At 42.8% G+C, this 27590-nt stretch overlaps 1 protein-coding gene across 1 annotated transcript; it reads left to right on the top strand.

Annotated features, from left to right (window-relative positions):
* The first annotated feature begins 1546 nt into the window (after positions 1–1546).
* Positions 1547–27065, top strand: LOC135466807 (proton-coupled zinc antiporter SLC30A1-like). The gene is made up of 9 exons (XM_064744509.1): positions 1547–2108; positions 7811–8020; positions 9492–9720; positions 10752–10907; positions 11314–11455; positions 12845–12888; positions 19077–19156; positions 20683–20865; positions 25961–27065. The coding sequence occupies exons 2-9, from the start codon at positions 7883–7885 to the stop codon at positions 26186–26188; spliced, it is 1200 nt and encodes a 399-aa protein (XP_064600579.1). The 5' UTR covers positions 1547–2108; positions 7811–7882; the 3' UTR covers positions 26189–27065.
* Positions 27066–27590: the final 525 nt, after the last annotated feature.

The raw sequence follows: 27590 nt of genomic DNA, 5'->3' as shown, positions 1-27590 counted from the left end.
CTGGAGTGCTCGGACTAATTAAACTATTGACAAGTTTCTGATCGACTTACCCCGGTTGGCGTGTGATGCAGGCCTATATACCTATAAGTAAATAAATGTAGGCCTACATATTCCCTATGCCCAAGACCGGGTTTGAGCCGGCACCTCGTGAGACCTATAATCATTGAAAGATAATTAGCCTGTATAGGCCTAGGTCTATAAACAGTAGACCACCTCCTCCTCCCACAGACATGCATCTAACTTCGGCAAGGCACTTAATTTATTTACATATTTATGCCATTAATTGTTGACACTTGCAGGGGCCACCACTTTGTAAGAGGGTGGAGCCCAATTATGTTTGCTCTACCCTCACTTTTTACGTGCTAGGGAAAATTTAATCCGGCAGGAAATGAAAAGAATGTATTGCATCGCCTTGTTCTAAAATTTCAGTTTTCCCACATTTCCTGTACTAAAATGAAAGAAGACTATAGATAACTTAGGTCATCACCCGTAGGCCAACTTCTTCGTCACAGATTGAGTGACGAGGCCTACATAAATGATCCTTATTTATCCAACTGCATCAAATTGCAATACACAACTTTGGCTACCATACAATTTAGAGCTAGATTATCTTTGGGTTTCACACAAATAACGTATTTGAAAGTAGGTCTATACCGGTATTCAAAATTATATGAGATATTTTGAAATTCTTTAATTATTTTCTCGAGAACAGCTGAGGCTATTTTACGAAGCTTTTTAAGGGGACATTGTGAAAAAAATGCGCCAAAGAGACTCATCTGTGGCTGTCATATTAAGGTCAGGTGCCTAGCTTTTAAACTCGATGCACCTGGATCCTCGGAGCACACCCGGCTCCGATCCCTCCTTCCACACGTACTTTTTATTCCCTGCTGACACCTCTGACTTGCAGATCGACCGGTAGTCTAGTCAAGAACGTTTCACCTATCGTTTAAATACGTTCTTAATTTTTGAGTGAGTGAGTGAGTGAGTGAGTGCATGGGGTTTAACGTCGTTCTCAACAATTTTTCAGTCATATGACGACGAAGGAATCATTAGGGTGCATGTACGTGTAATGTGCCTCCTTGTTGCAGGACGGATTTCCACCGCTCTTTTATTTAGTGCTGCCTCACTGAGACGACTTACCGAAGGCAAGCAAGCCGCTCCGCCCGAGCCATTATACTGATACGGGTCAACCAGTCGTTGCACTATCCCCTTCATGCTGAACGCCAAGCGAGGAAGTTACAACTTCCTCTTTTAAAGTCTTAGGTGTGACTCGATCAAGGATTGATCCTGGATCTACCGGTCCCGAAGCGGACGCTCTACCAACTGTGCTATCCGGGCCGGTCTTAATTTTTGAAAAGGCCTAATTCGTCTTGTGTCCAAAGTAGGGACATGTCCCAGCTCGCATTTGATTCTGATTGGTGTTTGATTCCGCAAAGCTATCTGACTTAAGTCAAAAATTGAAGTACAACCTTAAAGCTTATTTTTCGTCCTTAAAAATCAAACTTGTGTCCACCTCAGTTGGTCAGGCTTTGACGAATCGGCCCCTGAGCTCGCTGACGAAAGTTGGTGGTCAAAAAGAAGGAAAAATTCCTTTGGCTTAACATTTTGCTGTCAACAGATTAAAACTAGTTTGGGACTGTAGCTTTCAATTGGCTAGATTAGTCAAAGTTTATTCTGCAAGTTTTGACAAGACTACTTGTGTTATTTCTCGCGTGACTCACGCAAAGTCTCGCAAATCCTCGTGAGAACGCTTCTCCGACAGCTAAACAACAACAACATCTACTGTGTCTCTTTCTCATGGCTTCGGCGTTTCACTAGTTCGAAGATAATGTTTTACCCTTGAAAACGGTGTCTATGCAGCCTGGAGATGTAGGAGGAGGGTGTCACTTGATTGTAACCTGGCCACTAACCGCCAAGATGACAACACACGGCTCTCTTATTTTTGCACACAGTCCGCTTTCTGTTTGGGTGTCGGGTGCAATTTGTCGAGCGGAGTCCTGTTAAGATGAGAGAAATTCCTGTTCACTCCTGCTAAATTCTGTGTGCAAAATCTAACCATAAACTGGGCTAACATCTCGCTACAGCACTTGGAATTATTTTCTTCGACAGTAAGTATGGTTTTTCTTGATTTAAATTTAAACTCATTGTGCTATAAACTATAGTATGTAGAATTTGTATATGTGAGGCCTACAGCACTGCGTGTAGCTGGCGCCGTTTTCAGTTGTACTAGGCTTAGTGACTAGTTGTTGCGTTCCTATTGACAGCCCCCGATTATTCTTATTCTGTTCCTGGTAATGGTTTGGAAATTGAACCTGAACACGAAATACATGAACCTGTCTTCGTTTTTTTCTTTGGTTGTCTGCATCAAGCTTATATGTTTCAGAAAAGGCTATAGGCCTATTTTTTAAGAGAAAAGGGTGTTTATTATTGTCAGTTGTACTCCTTTTGATTGAGTTAGTGTAGGTATACCGACTCACCTGGAGTCTGGGGCACACCTCTCCTGATTCTGTAGATAGGTGGAAGTTCTGTCTGGCAGCTGGGTAAAAATCTGATGTGGCCTTTGCCTTTGTAATAAGCTGATTCAGCATTTCATGATCCCGCAAGTTCACGCAGATGGATAAGAGAGGGTGGGAACACTTGCAAATGAATGAAGCTGAAAGGCAAGATTTTACAGTACATGTACTTGGTATACTTTATACATATCACGCATAGCCGGGTCTCCAACTCCAATGACGCCGTTAGGAGATGCCATTAAATCGCACCTGTTAGCCGTGTTAGCTCGCGAGAGCCCCTACACTGTCTCGTCTTAACCTACATGAACTCAAGAGATTGCTGAAATGCCGACTTGCCTTACTGATTGCCTATGTCACAGACAGGTCAAAACCCTCAACCTCCAGTTCATTTAGCCCAGTAACACCGACAAAACCCTGCAGTAAGTTTCAGCTGCTTCTGTTGAGGGTGGCAGCATTATGAGAAAGTTTCTCAGTGAAAAAAAGGGGTTTTTGTGGTCTTTTTATTCATGCGGAGCCAAGCTCCACCTAAGATTTTTCACACATGCACATCGAGGAAAATAGCACTGGGAAGTCTTACTTTCATTTCATCTGCTTTTGAAGAAACTGCTAAATACGAAAAGAGGATATGAGGCAAACCTTGCATGTAGCTTTAATTTATGGCCGGTAGAATAATGAACATTTAGAGTCAAATAAACAATGACCTATGTGATAAATGCCCCATTCCACATATTCAGTCCATCATTTTTAACTGTGGGCCTTGTTTTGGTCACAACTTATACAAGCTACTTAGTGTGGATATATGTAAGATGTAGGGTACAACTATCGTGTATGTGATCAAAGGAGCTTTAGTCCAGTATGTGAGCCTTGTCTGCCTTATATATACAAATACATAAGTACATGTATATATAGTGAAGAAAAATATAAACGCAACACTTTTGTTTTTGCAATATTTCACAGGATAATGCTTTGATTTTTGTCAATATAGTACTGAGGGACGGCCAAGAGCAAAACCCAACACCAGTGTACATTCCAGTCTCCAAAACCTAAATGTTGTTGATTTCAAGCGTATTTACCATTTTGACTCATCAGACAGGTGTGGCCCTATCTGTAGTATTTGGGGATCTGTAAGCTTTTTGGTAGAGTACAGGTTCTGCCTAAAGGCATAATGCCACTGATTCCAAAAAACCAACCAGAGTGCGGCATTGACATGTTCGATGCTAGCGTGACATTTTGAGCTGTCACCAGAGCTCTTAATATTAATGTGTTAATGGTTAGTCATGTCACAAGACATCATGAAGAATTTGTGAGGGCGGGGATAAGTCATGACCATCATACTCAACTTCAAAAATTCTGCACCCAATAATTGCCCATTTGTCCCAGGCCATGGGGTAACATTTCAGCACGACATTGCCCGTCCCATGTTGCTGCTGTATGCAGAGCATTTCTAAATTTCTATTCACCTGATCTGTCCCTAACTAAACACCTTTGGGATGTCCTCGACTGGCATGTTCCTTGGCGACTTTTAGTTCTAGGTAACATCGTTCAGTTAGGTTTGGCCCACATACAGGAGTAGGAAAACATTCCGCAAGTCACAATTGACCATCTCATCAGGTGTATACCTTGACAGTGAGTAGCAGTGCAGCAGTCAAATGTCGGACATACTCAGTACTGATGTGTGGAACTTTCAAAACTGACCCCACCTGTTTCCTAACTGGCCTCGTGTTACCATCTGTTGTCCGTTTCCATCAGCCATGGAAATGTATTGCTGAGAGTCCATTTTTTGCCTCTCTGAAAAACAGTGTTGAGAGGAATTTGATAATGCAGTTAATTTTATCAAAATATTAAGTGTTGCATCTATATTTTTGTTCAGTACATAAAGACAACATTAAGGGTTTATGGACTGGAAAAAAAAGTTTACAGATAAGTTATTGCTAGCTCCCAAATAGTGTAAATTAACATTGGATTTTTTATTATCACACTGCTATTTTCGGTTACCAACACATCGCTGCCACATGTAGCCAGCCATGCATTGATGGGGGTGACGAGCTGGCCATGGTCTTGTGGTTAAAGGTTGGTTAAAGGTGCTTTCCTTATGAGTGAGGGTTCAAACCTGGTCTTGAACACTGGCATCTTGTGCATTGAGTATGTCATTAAACAAGAATCAAATCAAAGCAAATGTTTTAATAAATAAACATTTTGATTTCTTATATATTTTAAACAATGATACAATCAGTGGGTCATTTTTTTCTGTGTTGTGTTTGTACCTATCTTACGGAATGTAGTTTTTTTTATACACGATGGTAATGTAATTTTATATGAATGCCACCTAGAAAACTATACTAATTTAATATACATAATAATCAAATAGTAATGAAAGCTTTTATAAAAATCTTACAGGGTTTTGTACACGTACATGAAATATGTGAACTGATCTCATCATGTCAATTTTCCCCATAATATCAGTGAGATGAAGCCTTTTGGGGAGACATCGCTTGTTGTAGCGCAATATTCAGACAAATTTAATGCATAAAGGTGGGCAAGAGATTTTTTGAAGAATTCTGTTGAAGGAGAATTGAAGTTTAAGAGATGCTGAGTGTAAGTTAATGAGATGAACAGCTGAGCAGGTTATATATGTATATACGAGAAGCTGACCAAAGCCCCATTGGCATGATTGGCATTGTACACAATACAGTGTTGTTCATTAACAAATTCATGCATTCTTAGCAATTGTGCTTTTTGAAAGAGTAATTTCATATCTTAATTGTGAATGGTTTTGATGTCATTATGTTTACAAAAAGGTCACCATTGATATCTTACAGTAAATTCCAAGAAAGACTAGTTTATATGTATTGTATTCACAAGTCATGATCAGGCTAAACTGAGGATTGCACCAGTAAAAGGATAGAAACTATAGGGTGAAATGGGTCTTTAAACTCAATCCATGTTGATATGCTCCATATCTGCAATGGCTCCTAAACCAACTAACTCCATGTTGATATGCTCCACGCCACCATATCAACAGTGACTCTCAAACCAACTAACCCCATGTTGATATGCTCCACGCCCCCACATCTGCAATTGCTCTTAAACCAACTTATGCATGTTGACATGCACCAGACCTGGAATGGCTCTTACATCTACTCACTCCATGTTGACATGCTCCACCTCTACAATGGCTGCTAATATGCAAAGCCTTGTAAACCACCCACTCCATCATGTCCATGCTGTATTGCTAGTGTCTCAGGCTGTGTTACAATGTCTTCATGCCAGTGTCTCAGGCTGTGTTACAATGTCTTCATGCAAGTGTCTCAGGCTGTGTTACAATGGATTCATGCTAGTGTCTCAGGCTGTGTTAGAATCTATTCATGCAAGTGTCTCAGGCTGTGTTACAATATCTTCATGCCAATGTCTCAGGCTGTCTTACAATGTATTCATGTTAGTGTCTCAGGCAGTGTTACAATGTATTCATGCTAGTGTCTCAGGCTGTGTTACATTGTATTCAAGTTCATGTCTCAGGCTATGATACAGTGTATTCATGCTAATGTCTCAGACTTTGTTACAATGTTTTTATGCCAGTGTCTCAGGTTGTGTTACAGTGTATTTATGTAAGTGTCTCTGGCTGTGTTACAATGTATTCATGTTAGTGTCTCAGGCTGTGTTACAATGTATTCATACCAGTGTCTCAGGCTTTGTTATAATGTAATCTGTCTCAGGCTGAGTTGCAGTGTATTCATGTTAGTGCCTCAGGCTGTGTTACATTGTGTTCATGAAGTGTTTAAACCAGACTATAAACCCCGGTCAGAACTGTAAACTTGCTGTCTTTATTGGAGAAAGCTAATTCTCTTATGCCCATCCATTCTCTTACATAACATGAGGTAGTGGCAATGACAGGATTACTTACGGCACAGATTTGTCTGCAGAACAGGAACATGTGCAAAACAAACAGGGTGTCAGGCCAGAGTGCAAAACAAAGCATTAGGAGGCTTAAGAGGCCAGTCCCATGTCCTCAGACAGGTTTACATTTTGTCAGGCCTCTTACAGTCCCACTCTTCACATCCAACCTTTGCCTGTTCAATTAGAACACACCTTGTTTGTTTATGACCAGGCTGTAGCAAGCAAGAGTACACCAGAGAGCCTACATGTACCTCTACTTTTTGTCTTTGTTTACTCTCTGATCAAAGCTGTGCTCTTCACTTCCTTTATTACACTGATAAAACATGTTCATTGCTGTTCATTTTACACCGGTAAATGTGGAAGAGTTAAAATTTTAAAATGCTGCGCTGCAGACACATTCACCAGTCTAAAACAAGAATGACTAGATATAGTGTCATTATTTCTATTCTCTTATAATTACTTTACATTTTTACATATTTATAAGACATGAAAAGTGAGCAAACAAAGCCCAAATGAAACAACCTTTTACCCCTGTGCTACATTGACTTATCAGTTATCACCAATGAGCGAGACTTAGAGAATGAACTATGTCCCACTCAAAGCAGGGGAGTGAAGCATAAGGTTGCCTAAGGTTTCGCACAAGTTTCTCTGTATATGCAGCCTTGTTTATTTATTCCCATGACTTTATTGCTGCTTGTGTTCATGGATTTGATTGATAAGTGGGATCAACGTGTGTGAAAACCCCACTAGATTAAAATGACCTCCCAAGGCAGAGGTAGAGTGTTGTGACAAGAGTTGTGAAGTATGTTCCGAAGTGTCTCTGATTTAGACCTGTTGACTTTCAATGTTGCGTGCAGTAGGAAAATCTATAGTATAATAGAATTAATTATGATGGATAGATGTACATTTACATGTATGTGTCACACATCATTCCACATGCAAGTCTTGTACATCTATGTATGTGTCTCACATCTCTGTACATGTAAGTGTTTCATATCTCTGTACATGTAGGTGCCGCACATCTCTGTACATGCAAGTTTTGCACATCTATGTTCATCTGTGACCTACAGTGTATGTCTGTACATGTAGGTGTGACCCATGTCTATACATGTAGGTGTCGCACGTCTAGCAACAACACTATGTTGATAGGGGTAACAGCTGTATCAAATCATGACCTGTGAAATCACAGGATTTAATCCAGGTCCTACTGCTTGAACAGGCTTTGCACAGCCAAAAAGCCACAGGTGTACACATGTGGTGTCCATCCATCAAGTTCATTTGCCTCCAGTCCAGAGTCAGGTGAAAAGGCACTGGTAAGATATATAGCAGTAAATACCAAGAAATGATATGGTCGTTAGGGCACACTATAATGTGTGACCTTGTTTTTTTTTTTTGTGCTTCAGATTGTTGTGCTAACAGCCATTGTGACTCAAAATGGGAGACGTTACTCTGGAAAGACATGCCGCCTGCTGTGCATGGTCTCACTGACGGCCTCCTTCTTTCTGGTGGAGATCATCGTTGGTTATATCACCAACTCCATTGCTTTGGTAGCTGACTCCTTCCACATGTTATCTGACGTTGTCTCACTCATTGTAGCCTTTGCTGCAGTCCGGGTAAGACTCCAGGGATTAAATTATAATGTATTGTTTGTAATGTCATCAACACATACAACAGGACACACTATAAGGGACCACATGGTGATGTCATCAACACATACAGCAGGACACCCTATAAGGGACCACATTGTAATGCCATCAACACATACAGCAGGACACACTACAAGGGACCACACTGTGATGTCATCAACACATACAGCAGGGCGAAGTATAAGGGACCACTTTGTGATGTCATCAACACATACAGTAGGACACACTATAAGGGACCACATTGTGATGTCATCAACACATACAGCAGGACACAGTATAAGGGACCACACTGTGATGTCATCAACACATACAGCAGGACACACTATAAGGGACCACATTGTAATGTCATCAACACATACAGAAGGACACACTATAAGGGGCCACATTGTAATGTTATCAACACATACAGCAGGACACACTATAAGGGACCACATTGTAATGTCATCAACACATACAGCAGGACACACTATAAGGGACCACATTGTGATGTCATCAACACATACAGCAGGACATAGTATAAGGGACCACACTGTGATGTCATCAACACATACAGCAGGACACACTATAAGGGACCACATTGTAATGTCATCAACACATACAGAAGGACACACTATAAGGGGCCACATTGTAATGTTATCAACACATACAGCAGGACACACTATAAGGGACCACATTGTAATGTCATCAACACATACAGCAGGACACACTATAAGGGACCACATTGTGATGTCATCAACACATACAGCAGGACACAGTATAAGGGACCACACTGTGATGTCATCAACACATACAGCAGGACACACTATAAGGGACCACATTGTAATGTCATCAACACATACAGAAGGACACACTATAAGGGGCCACATTGTAATGTTATCAACACATACAGCAGGACACACTATAAGGGACCACATTGTAATGTCATCAACACATACAGCAGGACACACTATAAGGGACCACATTGTAATGTCATCAACACATATAGCAGGACACACTATAAGGGACCACATGGTGATGTCATCAACACATACAGCAGGACACACAGTAAGGGACCACATTGTGATGTCATCATCCCATACAACAGGGCATACTACAAGGGACCATATTGTGATGTCATCAACACATACGGTAGGATGCACAGTAAGGGACCACATTGTAATGTCATGAACACATTTATGATCCCCTGACAAAATGATGCCCCAGACTACTGAAGCTCCTGACCAATGAGGCCCTTAACCATTGAGGCCCCATGCTCACAAACATGATAGCCATTGAATAACTGAGAAATTCTTAAGCATGGAATTATGCTGAACAATATTCATTTTGGAAAGGGTGTTTGCTTGGTTGCCGCCCAAGGATTTTAGGCAAGAGCCATAACATATCTGCCCTAACCCCTGTATAAACTTACTGACAATATATTTGTTTTTGACCTTGACAGATAGCCAAGTGGAGCACCTCTAAAAACACGTTCGGCTGGGCACGTGCAGAGGTACTGGGAGCGCTGGTCAATGCTGTCTTTCTTTTAGCACTGTGCTTCTCTATTCTGGTGGAATCTCTCAAACGATTGGTGGAGCCTGAGAAGATTGAAGACCCTAAGCTGTTACTGATTGTTGGAGCTGTGGGTTTACTAGTGAATGTTCTTGGGCTTTTTCTGTTTGGAAGCCACGGTAAGTATGCTCTTACAAGGGGCCACATCAGAGGGAAGCTCTTACAGCTGTCAGGTGTGTGCTCACCACATCACAGCCACAAGGACGCTCTTAGAGTGTCAGGTGTGCTCACCACATCACAGTGACAAGGACGCTCTTACACCTGTCCAGTGTGTGTTCACCACATCACAGCCACAAAGGCGCTCTTAAAGCTGTCAGCGGTGTACTGACCACATCACAGCCACAAGGATGCTCTTACAGCTGTCAGGTGTGCTCACCATATCACAGCCACAAGGACGCTCTTACAGCTGTCAGGTGTGTGCTCAGCACATCACAGCCACAAGGATGCTCTTACAGCTGTCAGGTGTGTGCTCACCACATCACAGCCACAAGGACGCTCTTACAGCTGTCAGATGTGCTCACCATATCACAGCCACAAGGATGCTCTTACAGCTGTCAGGTGTGTGCTCACCACATCACAGCCACAAGGACACTCTTACAGCTGTCAGGTGTGTGCTCAGCACATCACAGCCACAAGGACGCTCGTAAAGCTGTCAGGTGTGTGCTCAGCACATCACAGCCACAAGGACACTCTTACAGCTGTCAGGTGTGTGCTCAGCACATCACAGCCACAAGGATGCTCTGACAGCTGTCAGGTGTGTGCTCACCACATCACAGCCACAAGGACACTCTTACAGCTGTCAGGTGTGTGCTCACGACATCACAGCCACAAGGACGCTCTTACAGCTGTCATGTGTGTCCTCACCACATCACAGCCACAAGGACGCCTTTTTAGCTGTCAGGTGTGCTCACCACAATACAGCCACGGGAAGTTCCTACAGCTATCAGATGTGCTCACCACATCACAGAGTAATCATGCTGGTTTGTAACTGATGGCTATTATCTGGCAAACCTGCTGCTTCAGTTGTACAACCTTCTGCTTCAGTTGTACAACCTTCTGTTTCTGTTGTACAACCTTCTGTTTCTGTTGTACAACCTTCTGTTTCTGTTGTACAACACATGTTACCAGTTATCTCGTTTGTATGTTATAGGTCATTCCCACGGGGGAGGGGCACATTCCCATGGGGCAGAGGCAGAGGCCCTAGTTGCAGAGAACCCTCCTCCGCATAGAACCTCTGAGGGCAGCATTGTCGTGGAAATAGAGGAGGGGCATCATGGCCACTCTCACACCAAAGGGGGAAAGGCCGGTGAGTGAAGCCTTCCTCTACTCATTTCTGTGGGACCAGTGTCTCAATAAAGTTTACTGAAGTTGAGTTTTGTAGGTATTTGTGACTCCCATATTTACGTTGATGTTAATTCATGAATTGATGTCACATGTATACAAAGGTATTAGGTTGCAAGAACTGATATACACTGAAAACATATGCATGTACCACATTAGCATTTCTACATATTGTAGGGATAAGTTTGTTCTGTAAAGGTAACACATATTGACTTGACCTTCTAATCATTGACCCATTTTATAATGCCTTAGGAAAGATTTACTTATAGTACATTGGTGGAGTAGGCATTTTCTTTGTTCACCAGTCCAAGTAAAAAAACAAAATATTCCATGTTGTCTGTGTAGTTATTGTTGTGACTGTATGTTATCAGCATCTGGATCCCAGCTGAACATGAGGGGTGCATTCCTCCACATCCTGGGTGACGCCCTGGGCTCTGTGGTCGTCATCATCAGTGCCTTAGTCATCTGGTTTGCTAAGGGAGACTGGAAGTATTACGTCGACCCTGGCATGAGGTAAGACAGTTGGTGAAATCAGCTGGTGATTCAATCTCAACCCTGGCATGAGGTAAGACAGCTGGATGCATCAGCTGATGGTTCAATCCCAACGCTGGCATGAGGTGAAATAGCTGGACACATCAGCTGGTTATTCAATCCCAATTCCAGGGTAAGGGAAGATAGCTGGTCACATCAGCTACTAACCCTGGCTTGAGGTAAGACAGCTGGTTACATCAGCCGGTAGTTCAGTCATAACCCTTGCATGAGGTAAGACAGTTGGTCACATAAGCTGGTAGTTTAATCCCAACCCTGGCATGAGGTAAGACAGCTGGTGGTTCAATCCCAACCGTGGCATGAGGTAAGACAGCTGGTGGTTCAATCCCAACCGTGGCATGAGGTAAGACAGCTGGTGGTTCAATCCCAACCATGGCATGAGGTAAGACAGCCGGTCATATCAGCTGGTGGTTCAGTCTCAACCCTGGCTTGAGGTAAGACAGCTGGTGGTTCATTTTCAACCCTGGCATGAGGTAAGACAGCTGGTGGTTCAATTTCAACCCTGGCATGAGGTAAGACAGCTGGATGCATCAGCTGATGGTTCAATCCCAACCCTGGCATGAGGTGAAATAGCTGGACACATCAGCTGGTTATTCAATCCCAATTCCAGGGTAAGGGAAGATAGCTGGTCACATCAGCTACTAACCCTGGCTTGAGGTAAGACAGCTGGTTACATCAGCCGGTAGTTCAGTCACAACCCTTGCATGAGGTAAGACAGTTGGTCACATAAGCTGGTAGTTTAATCCCAACCTTGGCATGAGGTGAAATAGCTGGACACATCAGCTGGTTATTCAATCCCAATTCCAGGGTAAGGGAAGATAGCTGGTCACATCAGCTACTAACCCTGGCTTGAGGTAAGACAGCTGGTTACATCAGCCGGTAGTTCAGTCATAACCCTTGCATGAGGTAAGACAGTTGGTCACATAAGCTGGTAGTTTAATCCCAACCCTGGCATGAGGTAAGACAGCTGGTGGTTCAATCCCAACCGTGGCATGAGGTAAGACAGCTAGTGGTTCAATCCCAACCGTGGCATGAGGTAAGACAGCTGGTGGTTCAATCCCAACCATGGCATGAGGTAAGACAGCTGGTCATATCAGCTGGTGGTTCAGTCTCAACCCTGGCTTAAGGGACAGTTGGTCACATCAGCTCTCAATCCAAACATGTGGTAAGACAGCTGGTCACATCAGCTCTCAAACCTAACATGTAGCAAGACAGCTGGTCAGCCGGTGGTTCAATCCCCACTTTGGGCAGACAGATCATGTTAAGAAGGACTTAATGGCATTTGTAGGTGATCTTCTATGAATTGTGTTGAACATGCCTTCCACCAAAAGTCTTTCTGATGTTTATTTTCAGCATTGCCATGGTTATCATCATTCTCTGCACCACGATTCCACTGTGTAAGTATTCATGCTCTTAGCCTCTAATCAGATTGCTCATTTACAAAGTTGTTGAAGTAAGAATGTTGTTATTATTATGCGATTTACATTTTCTGGCTATATCACAGATTGTAGGTGCTCGGAATGGGACCATTTTTGGGAGTTTTGAACGGTTTGACCTAAGACTCACCAACATGTAGACTGTATGGTGAACATGATGGGAAATAACACAGTTCCTATAGCACCAGAGTGGCCTCCAGTTATCTCCAATCTTCATATCAAGAAGCAGTGCTAAACCCAGAAAGTGTAAATCACAAATGAAGTGCTAGGTAACAATATCAATATTTAATCTGAAACTTGTACGAGGCCATGTGATACGCCATATTAGAGAAACCAGAAACATTATGTTGTGTCACTTGTACCTTACTTTCAGTCTGTCTGGCAAAATAGCGAAAAGGGATTCGCATGACTCCTAACTGATTAAAGTAGATTGCATGGCAGCACTTTGGGTTTTCTTGAAGTGCTCCATTTAGTTCATTTTGAAATGCAATATCTTTGTTAAACTGCATTCATATCATGTGATTGTGGAGTTGCTCCGTCACTAGTCAAATGAAAATACAACATACCATATTTCATACGATTGCAGGATTCAACAAATCTCATCTTATGTTTGTGGCTTATGAAAGAAACTTGCCCTATTTTGACTTATCTGCCGACCATCAAAGCTCATACTGCATTGTAGGTTTCATTATCTCCTTGTTTTACTGGATATACATATGAAAGTGTTCATAAACCTACTCTTTGAACAGCCAATAAAATTACACCCTGCATACTTCCGCCAGGGGATTTTCAGCCAATCATTTATCGTCCCCTATGAGTGCATTTACTTGTCTTGAAACAAATGCATGTAGGTTCAGACCCAGTGCATTCCTCGACACAACTCTGGAAAGCAGCAGTAAGCAGTGCTGTGAAGAGTATTGTGCTTTTATCAACACAAACAGGCAGCAGGAAGTCATTGTGCTTTCATGCAATTTAATACCAGTGATAGCGGAAAGCGAACAAACAGCCAGTGTAGTTGATTGTTGTTTGCCACTAATTTCTACCATGCCAGTTTTGTCATGGTTTCTGATTGGGCCATGAGTCATGCATATTTATGTAGGAAAGTTTGAAAAATTAATACATGGCTGAGTTAATCAAGGTAAATGATGTTGAACATTGGGAACCGGTTAAAATGAAGATGATTTTCACTCCACTTCTTCAGTTAGTATGACAAGAAAACATCATATAGATACAGTTATGTGGGATACTCTATGGATACATACATGTACATACATTTGTATGGGATACTCTGTCGATACATACAGTGTACATGTATATACATTTGTGCGGAATACTCTGTCGATACATACAGTGTACATGTATATACATTTGTGCGGGATACTCTGTCGATACATACAGTGTACATGTACATACATTTGTGTGGGATACTCTGTCGATACATACAGTGTACATGTACATACATTTGTGTGGGATACTCTGTCGATACATACAGTGTACATGTACATACATTTGTGTGGAATACTCTGTCGATACATACAGTGTACATGTACATACATTTGTGTGGGATACTCTGTCGATACATACAGTGTACATGTACATACATTTGTGTGGGATACTCTGTCGATACATACAGTGTACATGTATATACATTTGTGCGGGATACTCTGTCGATACATACAGTGTACATGTACATACATTTGTGTGGGATACTCTGTCGATACATACAGTGTACATGTACATACATTTGTGTGGGATACTCTGTTGATACAAACATGTATGTACATTTGTGTGGGATACTCTGTCGATACATAGATGTACATACATTTGTGTGGTATACTCTGTTGATACATAGATGTACATACATTTGTGTGGTATACTCTATGGATACATACATGTACATAAATTTGTGTGGGATACTCTGTTGATGCATACATAGATATACATTTGTGTGGGATACTCTGTTGATAGATACATGTATATACATTTGTGCTAGATACTCTGTCGATACATACATGTATTTACATTTGTGTAGGGTACTCTGTCGATACATAGATGTACATACATTTGTGTGGGATACTCTGTCATACATACATGTATAAACATGTGTGCGGAATACTCTGTCCATACATACATGTACTTACATTTGTGTAGTATACTCTGTTGATACATACATGTTACCTATTGAGAAGTTCAAATGTAAAACATATAAATTCACCATTATTGGAGCCAGTCATGTATGCAGTCAAGCAACACAATTAGTTTTGGATTGTTTTCAGTTTTAATCGTCCTCTGTAGCAGGTCAAAACCCACTAACATGGGGTAGTTGTCAAATGCGCATTGCGTTGTTGTATACAGTTCATAATGTGTTAGAGGCTCACTGATTGGTCCACAGGAGATACACAGCCAGTGGGAGAGCGCGTATCAAAGCGATATTCACTGATTGAAGCCAGCATGTGTTGTTTCTACTTTTCTTTCACTTTGCTGGCATACCAAAGATTGATCAGACTAAATACGAATGGACTCCCACTTTGTTTTATATCCACTAAACCTCATCATCATAGTTTGGATATATTTAAAGCCTAATTTTAATTTATTTATAGCCAGTGCACACATGACCACTTTGTCTTGTTACGGATGCAGTCGTTGGCGATTCTAGGTGATGTTTTCGAATGCTATTCAGTTTTTATCTAAAATTTGAGTATTTGTACCAGAAAAACACAGGATCAAGTTTTTTTTTTTTGCACCCCAATTTTCAGTTTTCAAATGAATGTTACCAGCGAATACTGGGGCCTAAAATGGATGTGTATGAATCCTTGGTATATATATACATTTGGTCTAGTGTCTTCCCTTTTAAGGGGTATAGCCACATCCAAACTGAAGTAAGGACACGAAAGGTTGATTGGGGAGAGGGTGTGATAGATTGGGGAGAGGGTGTGATATATGGGGGAGAGGGTGTGATAGATTGGAGAGAGAGGGTGTGATAGATTGGTGAGAGGATGTGATAGATTGGCGAGAGGGTGTGATAGATTGGGGAGAGGGTGTGATGGATGGGGGTGAGGGTTTGATGTATGAGAATGAGGGTGTTACAGATTGGAGAGAGGGTGTGAGAGGGTGTGATAGATTTGGGAGAGGGTGTGATGGATGGGAGAGAGGGTGTGATGGATGAGAACGATGGTGTGATGGATGAGAGCGAGGGTGTGATAGATTCGAGAAAAGATGTGATAGATTGGAGAGAGAGGGTGTGATAGATTGGGGGAGGGTGTAATAGATGGGCAAGAGGATGTGATATATGGGGGAGAGGGTGTGATATATGGGGAAGAGGGTGTGATAGATTGGAGAGAGAGGGTGTGATAGATTGGGGAGAGGGTGTCATGTGGGGAAGAGGGTGTGAGGATGATGTGATGGGGAGAGAGCATGATATATGTGACAGGGCTTGATATATGGGGGAGAGTGTGATAGATTGAAGAGAGGGTGTGATAGATTGGAGAGAGGGTGTGATACATGGGGGAAAGGGTGTGATATATGGGGGAAAGGGTGTGATAGATGGGGAAGAGGGTGTGATAGATTGGAGAGAGGGTGTGATATATGGGGGAAAGGGTGTGATAGATGGGGAAGAGGGTGTGATAGATTGGAGAGAGAGGTTGTGATAGATAGATTGGAGAGAGAGGGTGTGATAGATTGGGGAGAGGGTGTGAGGATGTGATAGATGGGGAGACAGTGTGATATATGGGGGAGATGGTGTGATAGATTGGAGTGAGGATGTGATAGTTGGGGAAGAGGGTGTGATAGATGGGGAAGAGGGTGTGAGATTGGAGAGAGAGGGTGTGATAGATTGGGGAGAGGGTGTCATATGAGGAAGAGGGTGTTAGGATGTGATAGATGACGTAGAGGGTGTGAAGGTGTGATTAGAGAGAGGGTGTGATAGATAAGCACTGCAGTTTTCACCCTTACACCTATGATCCTGTGTACTGCATACATGTACATGGTGTCAGTATATGTGTATGTAAACTGTCTGTTGATTGTGTACTGTTTGTTAGTGTAAGTGCCAGTCAGACAGAGTTTGTTATTAATCCTCCCTCCCAGTCCAAACTTTCTTATCCCCAATTCTATTGGCCCAAAAACTATTAGCTCCCAGCCCCGGTCATTTATCAAGGGACTGTGTTAGCTCTGATTGAAAATGCCAAGGCCAACTTGCTGACCTCTTCTCTCCATACCTAGGCGTCTGGCTGATCTCTTCTCTCTATAGCTAGGCCTCTGGCTGATCTCTTCTCTCTATACCTAGGCCAACTTGCTGACCTCTTCTCTCCATACCTAGGCCTCTGGCTGATCTCTTCTCTCTATACCTAGGCCTTGTCTGACCTCTCTCCATACCTCTGTCGATACATACATGTACTTAAATTTGTGTGGTATACTCTGTTGATACATGCATGTTAGCTGTTGAGAAGTTGAAAGAGAAGTTGACTTCTCTTTATATCTAGGCCTCTGGCTGACCTCTTCTCTCCATACCTAGGCCTATGGCTGACCTCTTCTCTTTATACCTAGGCCTCTGGCTGACCTCTTCTCTCCATACGTAGGCCCCTGGCTGACCTCTTCTCTCTATACCTAGGCCAACTTGCTGACCTCTTCTCTTCATACCTAGGTCTGGCTGACCTCTCCTCTCTATACCTAGGCCTCTGGCTGATCTCGTATCTCTGTAACTAGGCCTTTGGCTGACCTTGTGTCTCTGTTCCAAGGCCTCTGGCTGACCTTGTATCTCTTTACCTAGGCCTTTGGCTGACTTCATATCACTGTACTTAGGCCACTGGCTGACCTCGTATCTCTTTAAGTTGGCTGCTGACTGATCTTGTATCTTTGTACCTAGGGGACCGGTCCAGATAGCACAGTTGGTAGAGCGTCCGCTTCGGGACCGGTAGATCCAGGATCAATCCTTGATCGAGTCACACCTAAGACTTTAAAAGGGGAAGTTGTAACTTCCTCACTTGGTGTTCAGCATTAAGGGGATAGTGCAACGACTGGTTGACCCGTATCAGTATAATGGCTCGGGTGAGGCGGCTTACTTGCGTCCGGTAAGTCGTCTCAGTGAAGCAGCACTAAATAAAAGAGCGGTGGAAATCCGTCCTGCAACAAGGAGGCATATTACACGTACATGCACCCTAAGGATTCCTTCGTCATCATATGACTGAAAAATTGTTGAGTACGACATTAAACCCCAAGCACCCTCACTCACTCTGTATATCACCTTATATCTCTATGCCAAGGCCTATCGCTGACCTTATATCTGTTCTATGGCCTATGGCTGACCTCTTATCCCTGTACCAAGGCCTCTGGCTGACCTCGTATTTCTATACCTAGGCCTCTGGCTGACCTCATATCTCTGCACCTAGGCCTTTGGCTGACCCCATATCCCTGTACCTAGGCCTCTGGCTGACATCATATCTCTGTACCTAGGCCTCTGGCTGACCTCATATCCCTGTACCTAGGCCTCTGGCTGACATCATATCTCTGTAACTAGGCCTCTGGCTGACCCCATATCTCTGCATTTAGGCCTATGGCTGACCTTGTATCTCTGTACTTAGGCCTCTGGCTGACCCCGTATCTCTGCATTTAGGCCTATGGCTGACCTCGTATCTCTGTACCTATGCCTCTAGCTGACCTTATATCTGTTCTATGGCCTATGGCTGACCTCTTATCCCTGTACCAAGGCCTCTGGCTGACCTCGTATTTCTATACCTAGGCCTCTGGCTGACCTCATATCTCTGTACCTAGGCCTCTGGCTGACCTTGTATCTCTGTACTTAGGCCTCTGGTTCACATCATGTCTCTGTACCTAGGCCTCCAGCTGACCTCATATCTCTGTACCTAGGCCTCTGGCTGACCTCATATCTCCGTACCTAGGCCTCTAACTGATCTTGTATCTCTGCATTTATGCCTTTGGCTGACTTCCTGTCTCTTTACCTAGGCCTCTGGCTGACTTTATATCTCTGTACTGTTTTTTTTCATTGTTTTCACTCTTGGTGATCTTTACAAAAGCCGTTAGAAGGCCGTATGCATCCATACATGTATGGGCATTAGGCTGGTGTATGTGTTGCTTTCTACATTTATCCGAGAACAGCCACTTCAACGTTATTGAATATTCTTGTTTGTTTTCAGTAAAAGAATCCTCCTACATTTTACTACAAGCTGTGCCAAATCACATCCAAGTGCAGGACCTGGAGGGCAAGCTACACAAGGTCAGTTTTTACAGAGCACTGTCTCCTCCATGGATTTACAATTTAAAGTTGAATCATTAAGTCTTTATTGTGCTTTGCAGTTGTGATTAACTGACTAGAGTCCTGTATTGATTATGGTTTCTGTTATTAGGGACTACTTTGTTGGCCTGATGGTATATATGTACACACATCTAATGGCTCCTCATTGACACATGACTGAAAAATTTAAAAACATAAACCCTCAAGCATACGTTATTACATACATTGTACATTAATTATACTGAGGAATAATCATAAGGGACCTAACTCTTGCTGTGTTACAAATGGTAGTGGATTCAAGGCAGTACGATAATAAGGTTAGATGAGTGCAAAGACTTGCCAGACTATTCCTGATGCATATGTAGGCTTTGCCTCAGAGACCCTGTTGTAATGGATGCCTTGTGACCAGGACAGACTATTGTAATGGATGCCTTGTGACCAGGACAGACTATTGTAATGGATGTCTTGTGACCAGGACAGACTATTGTAATGGATGCCTTGTGACCAGGACAGACTATTGTAATGGATGCCTTGTGACCAGGACAGACTATTGTAATACTTGCCTTGTGACTAGGATAGCCTATTGTAATGGATGTCTTGTGACCAGGACAGACTATTGTAATGGATACCTTGTCACCAGGACAGACTATTGTAATGGATGCCTTGTGGCCAGGACAGACTATTGGACATACTATTGTCATGGATGCCTTGTGGCCAGGACAGACTATTGTAATGGATGCCTTGTGACCAGGACAGACTATTGTAATACTTGCCTTGTGACTAGGATAGCCTATTGTAATTGTGTTCATGAGGGATGGGCCATTGTGTTCATTAGGGATGGGCCATTGTGTTCATGAGGGATGGGCCATTGTGTTCATGAGGGACGGGCCATTGTGTTCATTAGCGCGGGCCATGGTGTTCATTGGCACAGGTCATCGTGTTCATTGGCACAGGCCATTGTGTACATTGGCACAGGTCATTGTGTCCATTGCACTGGCCATTGTGTTCATGAGGGATGGGTCATTGTGTTCATTCGCACAGGTCATTGTGTTCATGAGGGATGGGTCATTGTGTCCATTGGCACAGGCCGTTGTGTCCATTGCACTGGCCATTGTGTTCATGAGGGATGGGTCATCGTGTTCATTAGCGCAGGTCATTGTGTTCATTAGCAAAGGCTATTGTCTTCATTGGCAGACTTTATTGTGTTCATTAGCGCAGGTCGTTGTGTTCATTGGTACCAGTCATTGGCACCGGCCGTTGTGTTCATTAGCACCAGTCATTGTGTTCATTAGCACAGTTTATTGTATCTTCCCTTAGAACCACTGTCATCAACACTGTTTAGTCTGACCTTTGTATTGTGTTTATACTTCAGTGTGTCTTCCATTTATAATAGAGATGGATTTCTTCCAGATTTAGATCTATGTAACCTTTGTATTGAGGTTATACTTTAATGTGACTTCCATTTGTAATAGAGTATGATTTCTACCAAATTGTGGTTTCCATTGTAGATTGAAGGTGTCCTGGCTGTTCATGAATTCCATATATGGGCATTAGCCGGCAATAGGATCATAGCCTCTGCTCATATACGCTGTCGGAACTTACATGAGTACATGATTCTGGCTGACAAGATCAAGGAGATGTTTCACCATGAGGGTATACATTCCACGACCATCCAGCCTGAGTTTGTGGAGGTGAGACTTGCACAATGTTGCTTGCCTTCCACTAGTACTGTACATGTAGATTTTCAGTCACATACAACTCTGCAGACTAATGGTATGACAGTACATACTGAGTGAAGACATTGTGTATTTGTGTCTGATGTGGCAGGTATGACAGTACGTCGTGAGTGAAGACATTGGGTGTTTGTGTCTGAGTTTGTAGGTATGACAGCCACTACTGAGTGAAGACATTGTGTGTTTGTGTCTCTCCTAGCAGGTATGACAGTATGTACTGAGTGAAGACATTGTGTGTTTGTGTCTCAGATTGTAGGTATGACAGTACAGACTGAGTGAAGACATTGTGTGTTTGTGTCTGAGGTTGTAGGTACGACAGTACATACTGAGTGAAGACATTGTGTGTTTGTGTCTGTCGTAGCAGGTATGACAGTACGTACTGAGTGAAGACATTGTGTGTTTGTGTCTCAGATTGTAGGTATGACAGCACATACTGAGTGAAGACATTGTGTGTTTGTCTCTCTAGTGGCAGGTATGACAGTATGTACTGAGTAAAGACATTGTGTGTTTTTGTCTGTGGTAGCATGTATGACAGTATTTACTGAGTGAAGACATTATGTGTTTGTGTCTCAGATTGTAGGTATGACAGTACATACTGAGTGAAGACATTGTGTGTTTGTGTCTCAGATTGTAGGTATGACAGTACAGACTGAATGAAGCAATTGTGTGTTTGTGTCTGTCGTAGCAGGTATGACAGTATGTTCTGAGTAAAGACATTGTGTGCTTGTCTCAGATTGTAGGTATGACAGTACAGACTGAGTGAAGACATAGTGTATTTGTGTCTCAGATTGTAGGTATGACAGTATGTACTGAGTGAAGACATTGTGTGTTTGTGTCTGAGGTTGTAGGTACGACAGTACATACTGAGTAAAGACATTGTGTGTTTGTGTCTCAGATTGTAGGTATGACAGTATTTACTGAGTGAAGACATTGTGTGTTTGTGTCTGAGGTTGTAGGTACGACAGTACATACTGAGTGAAGACATTGTGTGTTTGTGTCTCAGATTGTACATGTAGGTATGACAGTGTGTGTTTGTATCTCTTGTGGCAGGTATGACAGCACGTACTGAGTGAAGACATTGTGTGTTAGTGTCTGGGGTTGTAGGTATGACAGCAGGTACTGAGTGAAGACATTGTGTGATTGTGTCTGGGGTTGTAGGTATGACAGCACGTACTGAGTGAAGACATTGTGTGTTTGTGTCTCTAGTAGCAGGTATGACAGTATGTACTGAGTGAAGACATTGTGTGTTTGTGTCTGCTGTAGCAGGTATGACAGTATGTACTGAGTGAAGACATTGTGTGTTTTTGTCTTAGTTTGACAGTACAGACTGAGTGAAGACATTGTGTGTGTTTGTCTTAGTTTGACAGTACAGACTGAGTGAAGACATTGTGTGTTTGTGTCTCTCCTAGCAGATATGACAGTATGTACTGAGTGAAGACATTGTGTGTTTGTGTCTCTCCTAGCAGGTATGACAGTATGTACTGAGTGAAGACATTGTGTGTTTGTGTCTCTCGTGGCAGGTATGACAGCACGTACTGAGTGAAGACATTGTGTGTTAGTGTCTGGGGTTGTAGGTATGACAGCAGGTACTGAGTGAAGACATTGTGTGATTGTGTCTGGGGTTGTAGGTATGACAGCACGTACTGAGTGAAGATGTTGTGTGTTTGTGTCTGAGGTTGTAGGTATGACAGCCACTACTAAGTGAAGACATTGTGTGTTAGTGTCTGGGGTTGTAGGTATGACAGTACATGCTGAGTGCAGACATTGTGTGTTTGTGTCTCTCGTGGCAGGTATGACAGTATGTACTGAGTGAAGACATTGTGTGTTTGTGTCTCTAGTGACAGGTATGACAGCACGTACTGAGTGAAGACATTATGTGTTTGTGTCTCAGATTGTAGGTATGACAGCAGGTACTGAGTGAAGACATTGTGTGTTTGTGTCTGGGGTTGTAGGTATGACAGCACATACTGAGTGCAGACATTGTGTGTTTGTGTCTCTCATGGCAAGTATGACAGTATGTACTGAGTGAAGACATTGTGTGTTTGTGTCTCTAGTGACAGGTATGACAGCACGTACTGAGTGAAGACATTGTGTGTTTGTGTCTGGGGTTGTAGGTATGACAGCACGTACTGAGTGAAGACATTGTGTGTTTGTGTCTCTAGTGACAAGTATGACAGCATGTACTGGGTGAAGACATTGTTTGTTTGTGTCTCTAGTGGCAGGTATGACAGTATGTACTGAGTGAAGACATTGTGTGTTTGTGTCTGGGGTTGTAGGTATGACAGTACATACTGAGTGCAGACATTGTGTGTTTGTGTCTCTCGTGGCAAGTATGACAGCATGTACTGGGTGAAGACATTGTTTGTTTGTGTCTCTAGTGACAGGTATGACAGTATGTACTGAGTGAAGACATTGTGTGTTTGTGTCTGAGGCTGTAGGTATGACAGTACATACTGAGTGCAGACATTGTGTGTTTGTGTCTTTCGTGGCAAGTATGACAGCATGTACTGGGTGAAGACATTGTTTGTTTGTGTCTCTAGTGACAGGTATGACAGTATGTACTGAGTGAAGACATTGTGTGTTTGTGTCTGAGGCTGTAGGTATGACAGTACATACTGAGTGCAGACATTGTGTGTTTGTGTCTCTCGTGGCAAGTATGACAGCATGTACTGGGTGAAGACATTGTTTGTTTGTGTCTCTAGTGGCAGGTATGACAGTACGTACTGAGTGAAGACATTGTGTGTTTGTGTCTTAGTTTGACAGTACATACTGAGTGAAGACATTGTGTGTTTGTGTCTGAGGTTGTAGGTATGACAGCCACTACTGAGTGAAGACATTGTGTGTTTGTGTCTGAGGCTGTAGGTATGACAGTATGTACTGAGTGAAGACATTGTGTGTTTGTGTCTGAGGCTGTAGGTATGACAGCCACTACTGAGTGAAGACATTGTGTGTTTGTGTCTGTTGTAGCAGGTGTGACGGTATTTACTGAGTGAAGACATTATGTGTTTGTGTCTTAGTTTGACAGTACAGACTGAGTGAAAACATTGTGTGTTTGTGTCACAGGTTGTAGGTATGACAGCAGGTACTGAGTGAAGACATTGTGTGTTTGTGTCTCAGATTGTAGGTATGACAGTACAGACTGAGTGAAGACATTGTGTGTTTGTGTCTCTAGTGGCAGGTATGACAGTATGTACTGAGTAAAGACATTGTGTGTTTGTGTCTGCCGTAGCAGGTATGACAGTATTTACTGAGTGAAGACATTATGTGTTTGTGTCTTAGTTTGACAGTACAGACTGAGTAAAGACATTGTGTGTTTGTGTCTCAGATTGTAGGTATGACAGTACAGACTTAGTGAAGACATTGTGTGTTTGTGTCTCAGTTTGTAGGTATGACAGTATGTACTGAGTGAAGATATTGTGTGTTTGTGTCTCTCGTGGCAGGGATGACAGTATGTACTGAGTAAAGACATTGTGTGTTTGTGTCTGCCGTAGCAGGTATGACAGTATTTACTGAGTGAAGACATTATGTGTTTGTGTCTTAGTTTGACAGTACAGACTGAGTAAAGACATTGTGTGTTTGTGTCTCAGATTGTAGGTATGACAGTACAGACTTAGTGAAGACATTGTGTGTTTGTGTCTGCCGTAGCAGGTACGACAGTATGTACTGAGTGAAGACATTGTGTGTTTGTGTCTTAGTTTGTACATGTAGGTATGACAGCACGTACTGAGTGAAGACATTGTGTGTTAGTGTCTGGGGTTGTAGGTATGACAGGAAGTAATGAGTTAAGACATTGTGTGTTTGTGTCTGGGGTTGTAGGTATGACAGTACATACTGAGTGCAGACATTGTGTGTTTGTGTCTCTCGTGGCAAGTATGACAGCATGTACTGGGTGAAGACATTGTTTGTTTGTGTCTCTAGTGACAGGTATGGCAGTATGTACTGAGTGAAGACATTGTGTGTTTGTGTCTGAGGCTGTAGGTATGACAGTACATACTGAGTGCAGACATTCTGTGTTTGTGTCTCTCGTGGCAAGTATGACAGCATGTACTGGGTGAAGACATTGTTTGTTTGTGTCTCTAGTGACAGGTATGACAGTATGTACTGAGTGAAGACATTGTGTGTTTGTGTCTGAGGCTGTAGGTATGACAGTACATACTGAGTGCAGACATTGTGTGTTTGTGTCTCTCGTGGCAAGTATGACAGCATGTACTGGGTGAAGACATTGTGTGTTTGTGTCTCTAGTGGCAGGTATGACAGTACGTACTGAGTGAAGACATTGTGTGTTTGTGTCTTAGTTTGACAGTACATACTGAGTGAAGACATTGTGTGTTTGTGTCTGAGGTTGTAGGTATGACAGCATGTACTGAGTGAAGACATTGTGTGTTTGTGTCTCGTGGCAGGTATGACAGTATGTACTGAGTGAAGACATTGTGTGTTTGTGTCTCTAGTGACAGGTATGACAGCACATACTGAGTGCAGACATTGTGTGTTTGTGTCTCTCATAGCAGGTATGACAGTATTTACTGAGTGAAGACATTGTGTGTTTTTGTCTTAGTTTGACAGTACAGACTGAGTGAAGACATTGTGTGTTTGTCTTAGTTTGACAGTACAGACTGAGTGAAGACATTGTGTGTTTGTGTCTCGTGGCAGGTATGACAGTATGTACTGAGTGAAGACATTGTGTGTTGGTGTCTTAGGTTGTACATGTAGGTATGACAGTACAGACTTCTGGCAGGTATGACAGCAGGTACTGAGTGAAGAAATTGTGTGTTAGTGTCTGGGGTTGTAGGTATGACAGCACGTACTGAGTGAAGACATTATGTGTTTGTGTCTCTCGTGGCAGGTATGACAGTACAGACTGAGTGAAGACGTGTGTTTGTGTCTCTAGTAGCAGGTATGACAGTACGTACTGATTGAAGAAATTGTGTGTTTGTGTCTTTAGTAGCAGGTATGACAGCAGGTACTGAGTGAAGACATTGTGTGTTTGTGTCACAGGCTGTAGGTACGACAGTACATTCTGAGTGAAGACGTGTGTTTGTGTGTTCTGTCTCAGGTTGAAGAGGCCCAGCTGGGACGAGACTGCATGTTGGAATGTGGACCAGACAGGCAGTGTTACCCCAATACCTGCTGTGGGAAAAAGATTTCCTCGGTATCGAATGGGAAGACCCCATCTGACAGCTCCGTGCTCACTCAGAAGACATCTGTGAAATCACTGCAGCAAACCGAGTCTCAGGAAGCAGTGAAGAAAGAGTCGGATGAGGTGGAGCTTAAGCAGCTGTGAGGACACAGCCTGGGTCAGATTCTGGTAGGATTTGTGTCATGTCTCACTTAAGGCGCCAGGGAACAGACCTGCATATAGCACATCCACATTTCTCACGTACAGTGTAACAGTGCACTGGATAGTGATATTTTGAAATCATTCCTGTGTGGTAAAGTAAGCAGACCAAGTCTAATTGAGGAGCTGTATCTCCTCAAGTTGTCCAATTGATCAGACATCATTAGCTTGCATTTCTTTTTTGGTCACATATAATGGTGACTTGAGAAAATGTCAGTAGAGTATTAATACATGTATTAACGGAGCAATGGAGCTGATTACACATGTGAAGGGACTGACTACACAACACAAGCCCACAGACAACACACCATAAACCCACAGACCACACAACATACATCCACAGACCACACAACACAAACCCACATACCACACAACACAAACCCACAGACCACACAAACCCCCAGACCACACAACACATACCCACAGACCACACAACACATACCCACAGACCACACAACACAAACAAAACAGCACAGACCACACAACACATACCCACAGACCACACAACACAAACAAAACAGCACAGACCACACAACACAAACCCACATACCACACAACACAAACCCACATACCACACAACACAAACCCACAGACTACACAAACCCCCAGACCACACAAACCCCCAGACCACACAACACATACCCACAGACCACACAACACATACCCACAGACCACACAACACAAACAAAACAGCACAAACACATAGACCACACAACACATACCCACAGACCACACAACACAAGCCCACAGACCAGACAACACATACCCACAGACCACACAACATATACCCACAGACCACACAACACAAACAAAACAGCACAAACACACAGACCACACAACACATACCCACAGACCACACAACACAAGCCCACAGACCACACAACACATACCCACAGACCACACAACATATACCCACAGACCACACAACACATACCCACAGACTACACAGACCAGAAACCTTCAGACTACACAGATCACACAACACAAACAAAACAACACAAACCCACAGACCACACACAACACAAACCCACACACAACAAAACATGTCACAGACCACACAACCAAGCAGGGCAGGCCTTATCAGAGGAGATAACTGAAGTGATGCCGACTGTCAGATTAACTTCTGGGCAAAGTTTACCCAAGTTGATTTAATAAGACATAAAGAATGAATCAAATACAAGGCAACATTTTTTTAACGAAACTGTTTTACAGTAGGGATTGTGTGTATGTGTAGTTCCTGTTATTGTCTGCCTCAGTGTTTCCTATATCAGGTATGTAACAACAAGTGATAGAGAGATAGACTCTGTCTATAGATGTGAATAGTTGATAAAGGATGTATGAGTTGGGG

The sequence above is a fragment of the Liolophura sinensis genome, chromosome 6 (assembly GCF_032854445.1).
Source record: "Liolophura sinensis isolate JHLJ2023 chromosome 6, CUHK_Ljap_v2, whole genome shotgun sequence".
NCBI lineage: Eukaryota > Metazoa > Mollusca > Polyplacophora > Chitonida > Chitonidae > Liolophura > Liolophura sinensis.
Note: the sequence above shows the minus strand (reverse complement) of the source record. Positions and strands in the feature narration are given on the sequence as shown.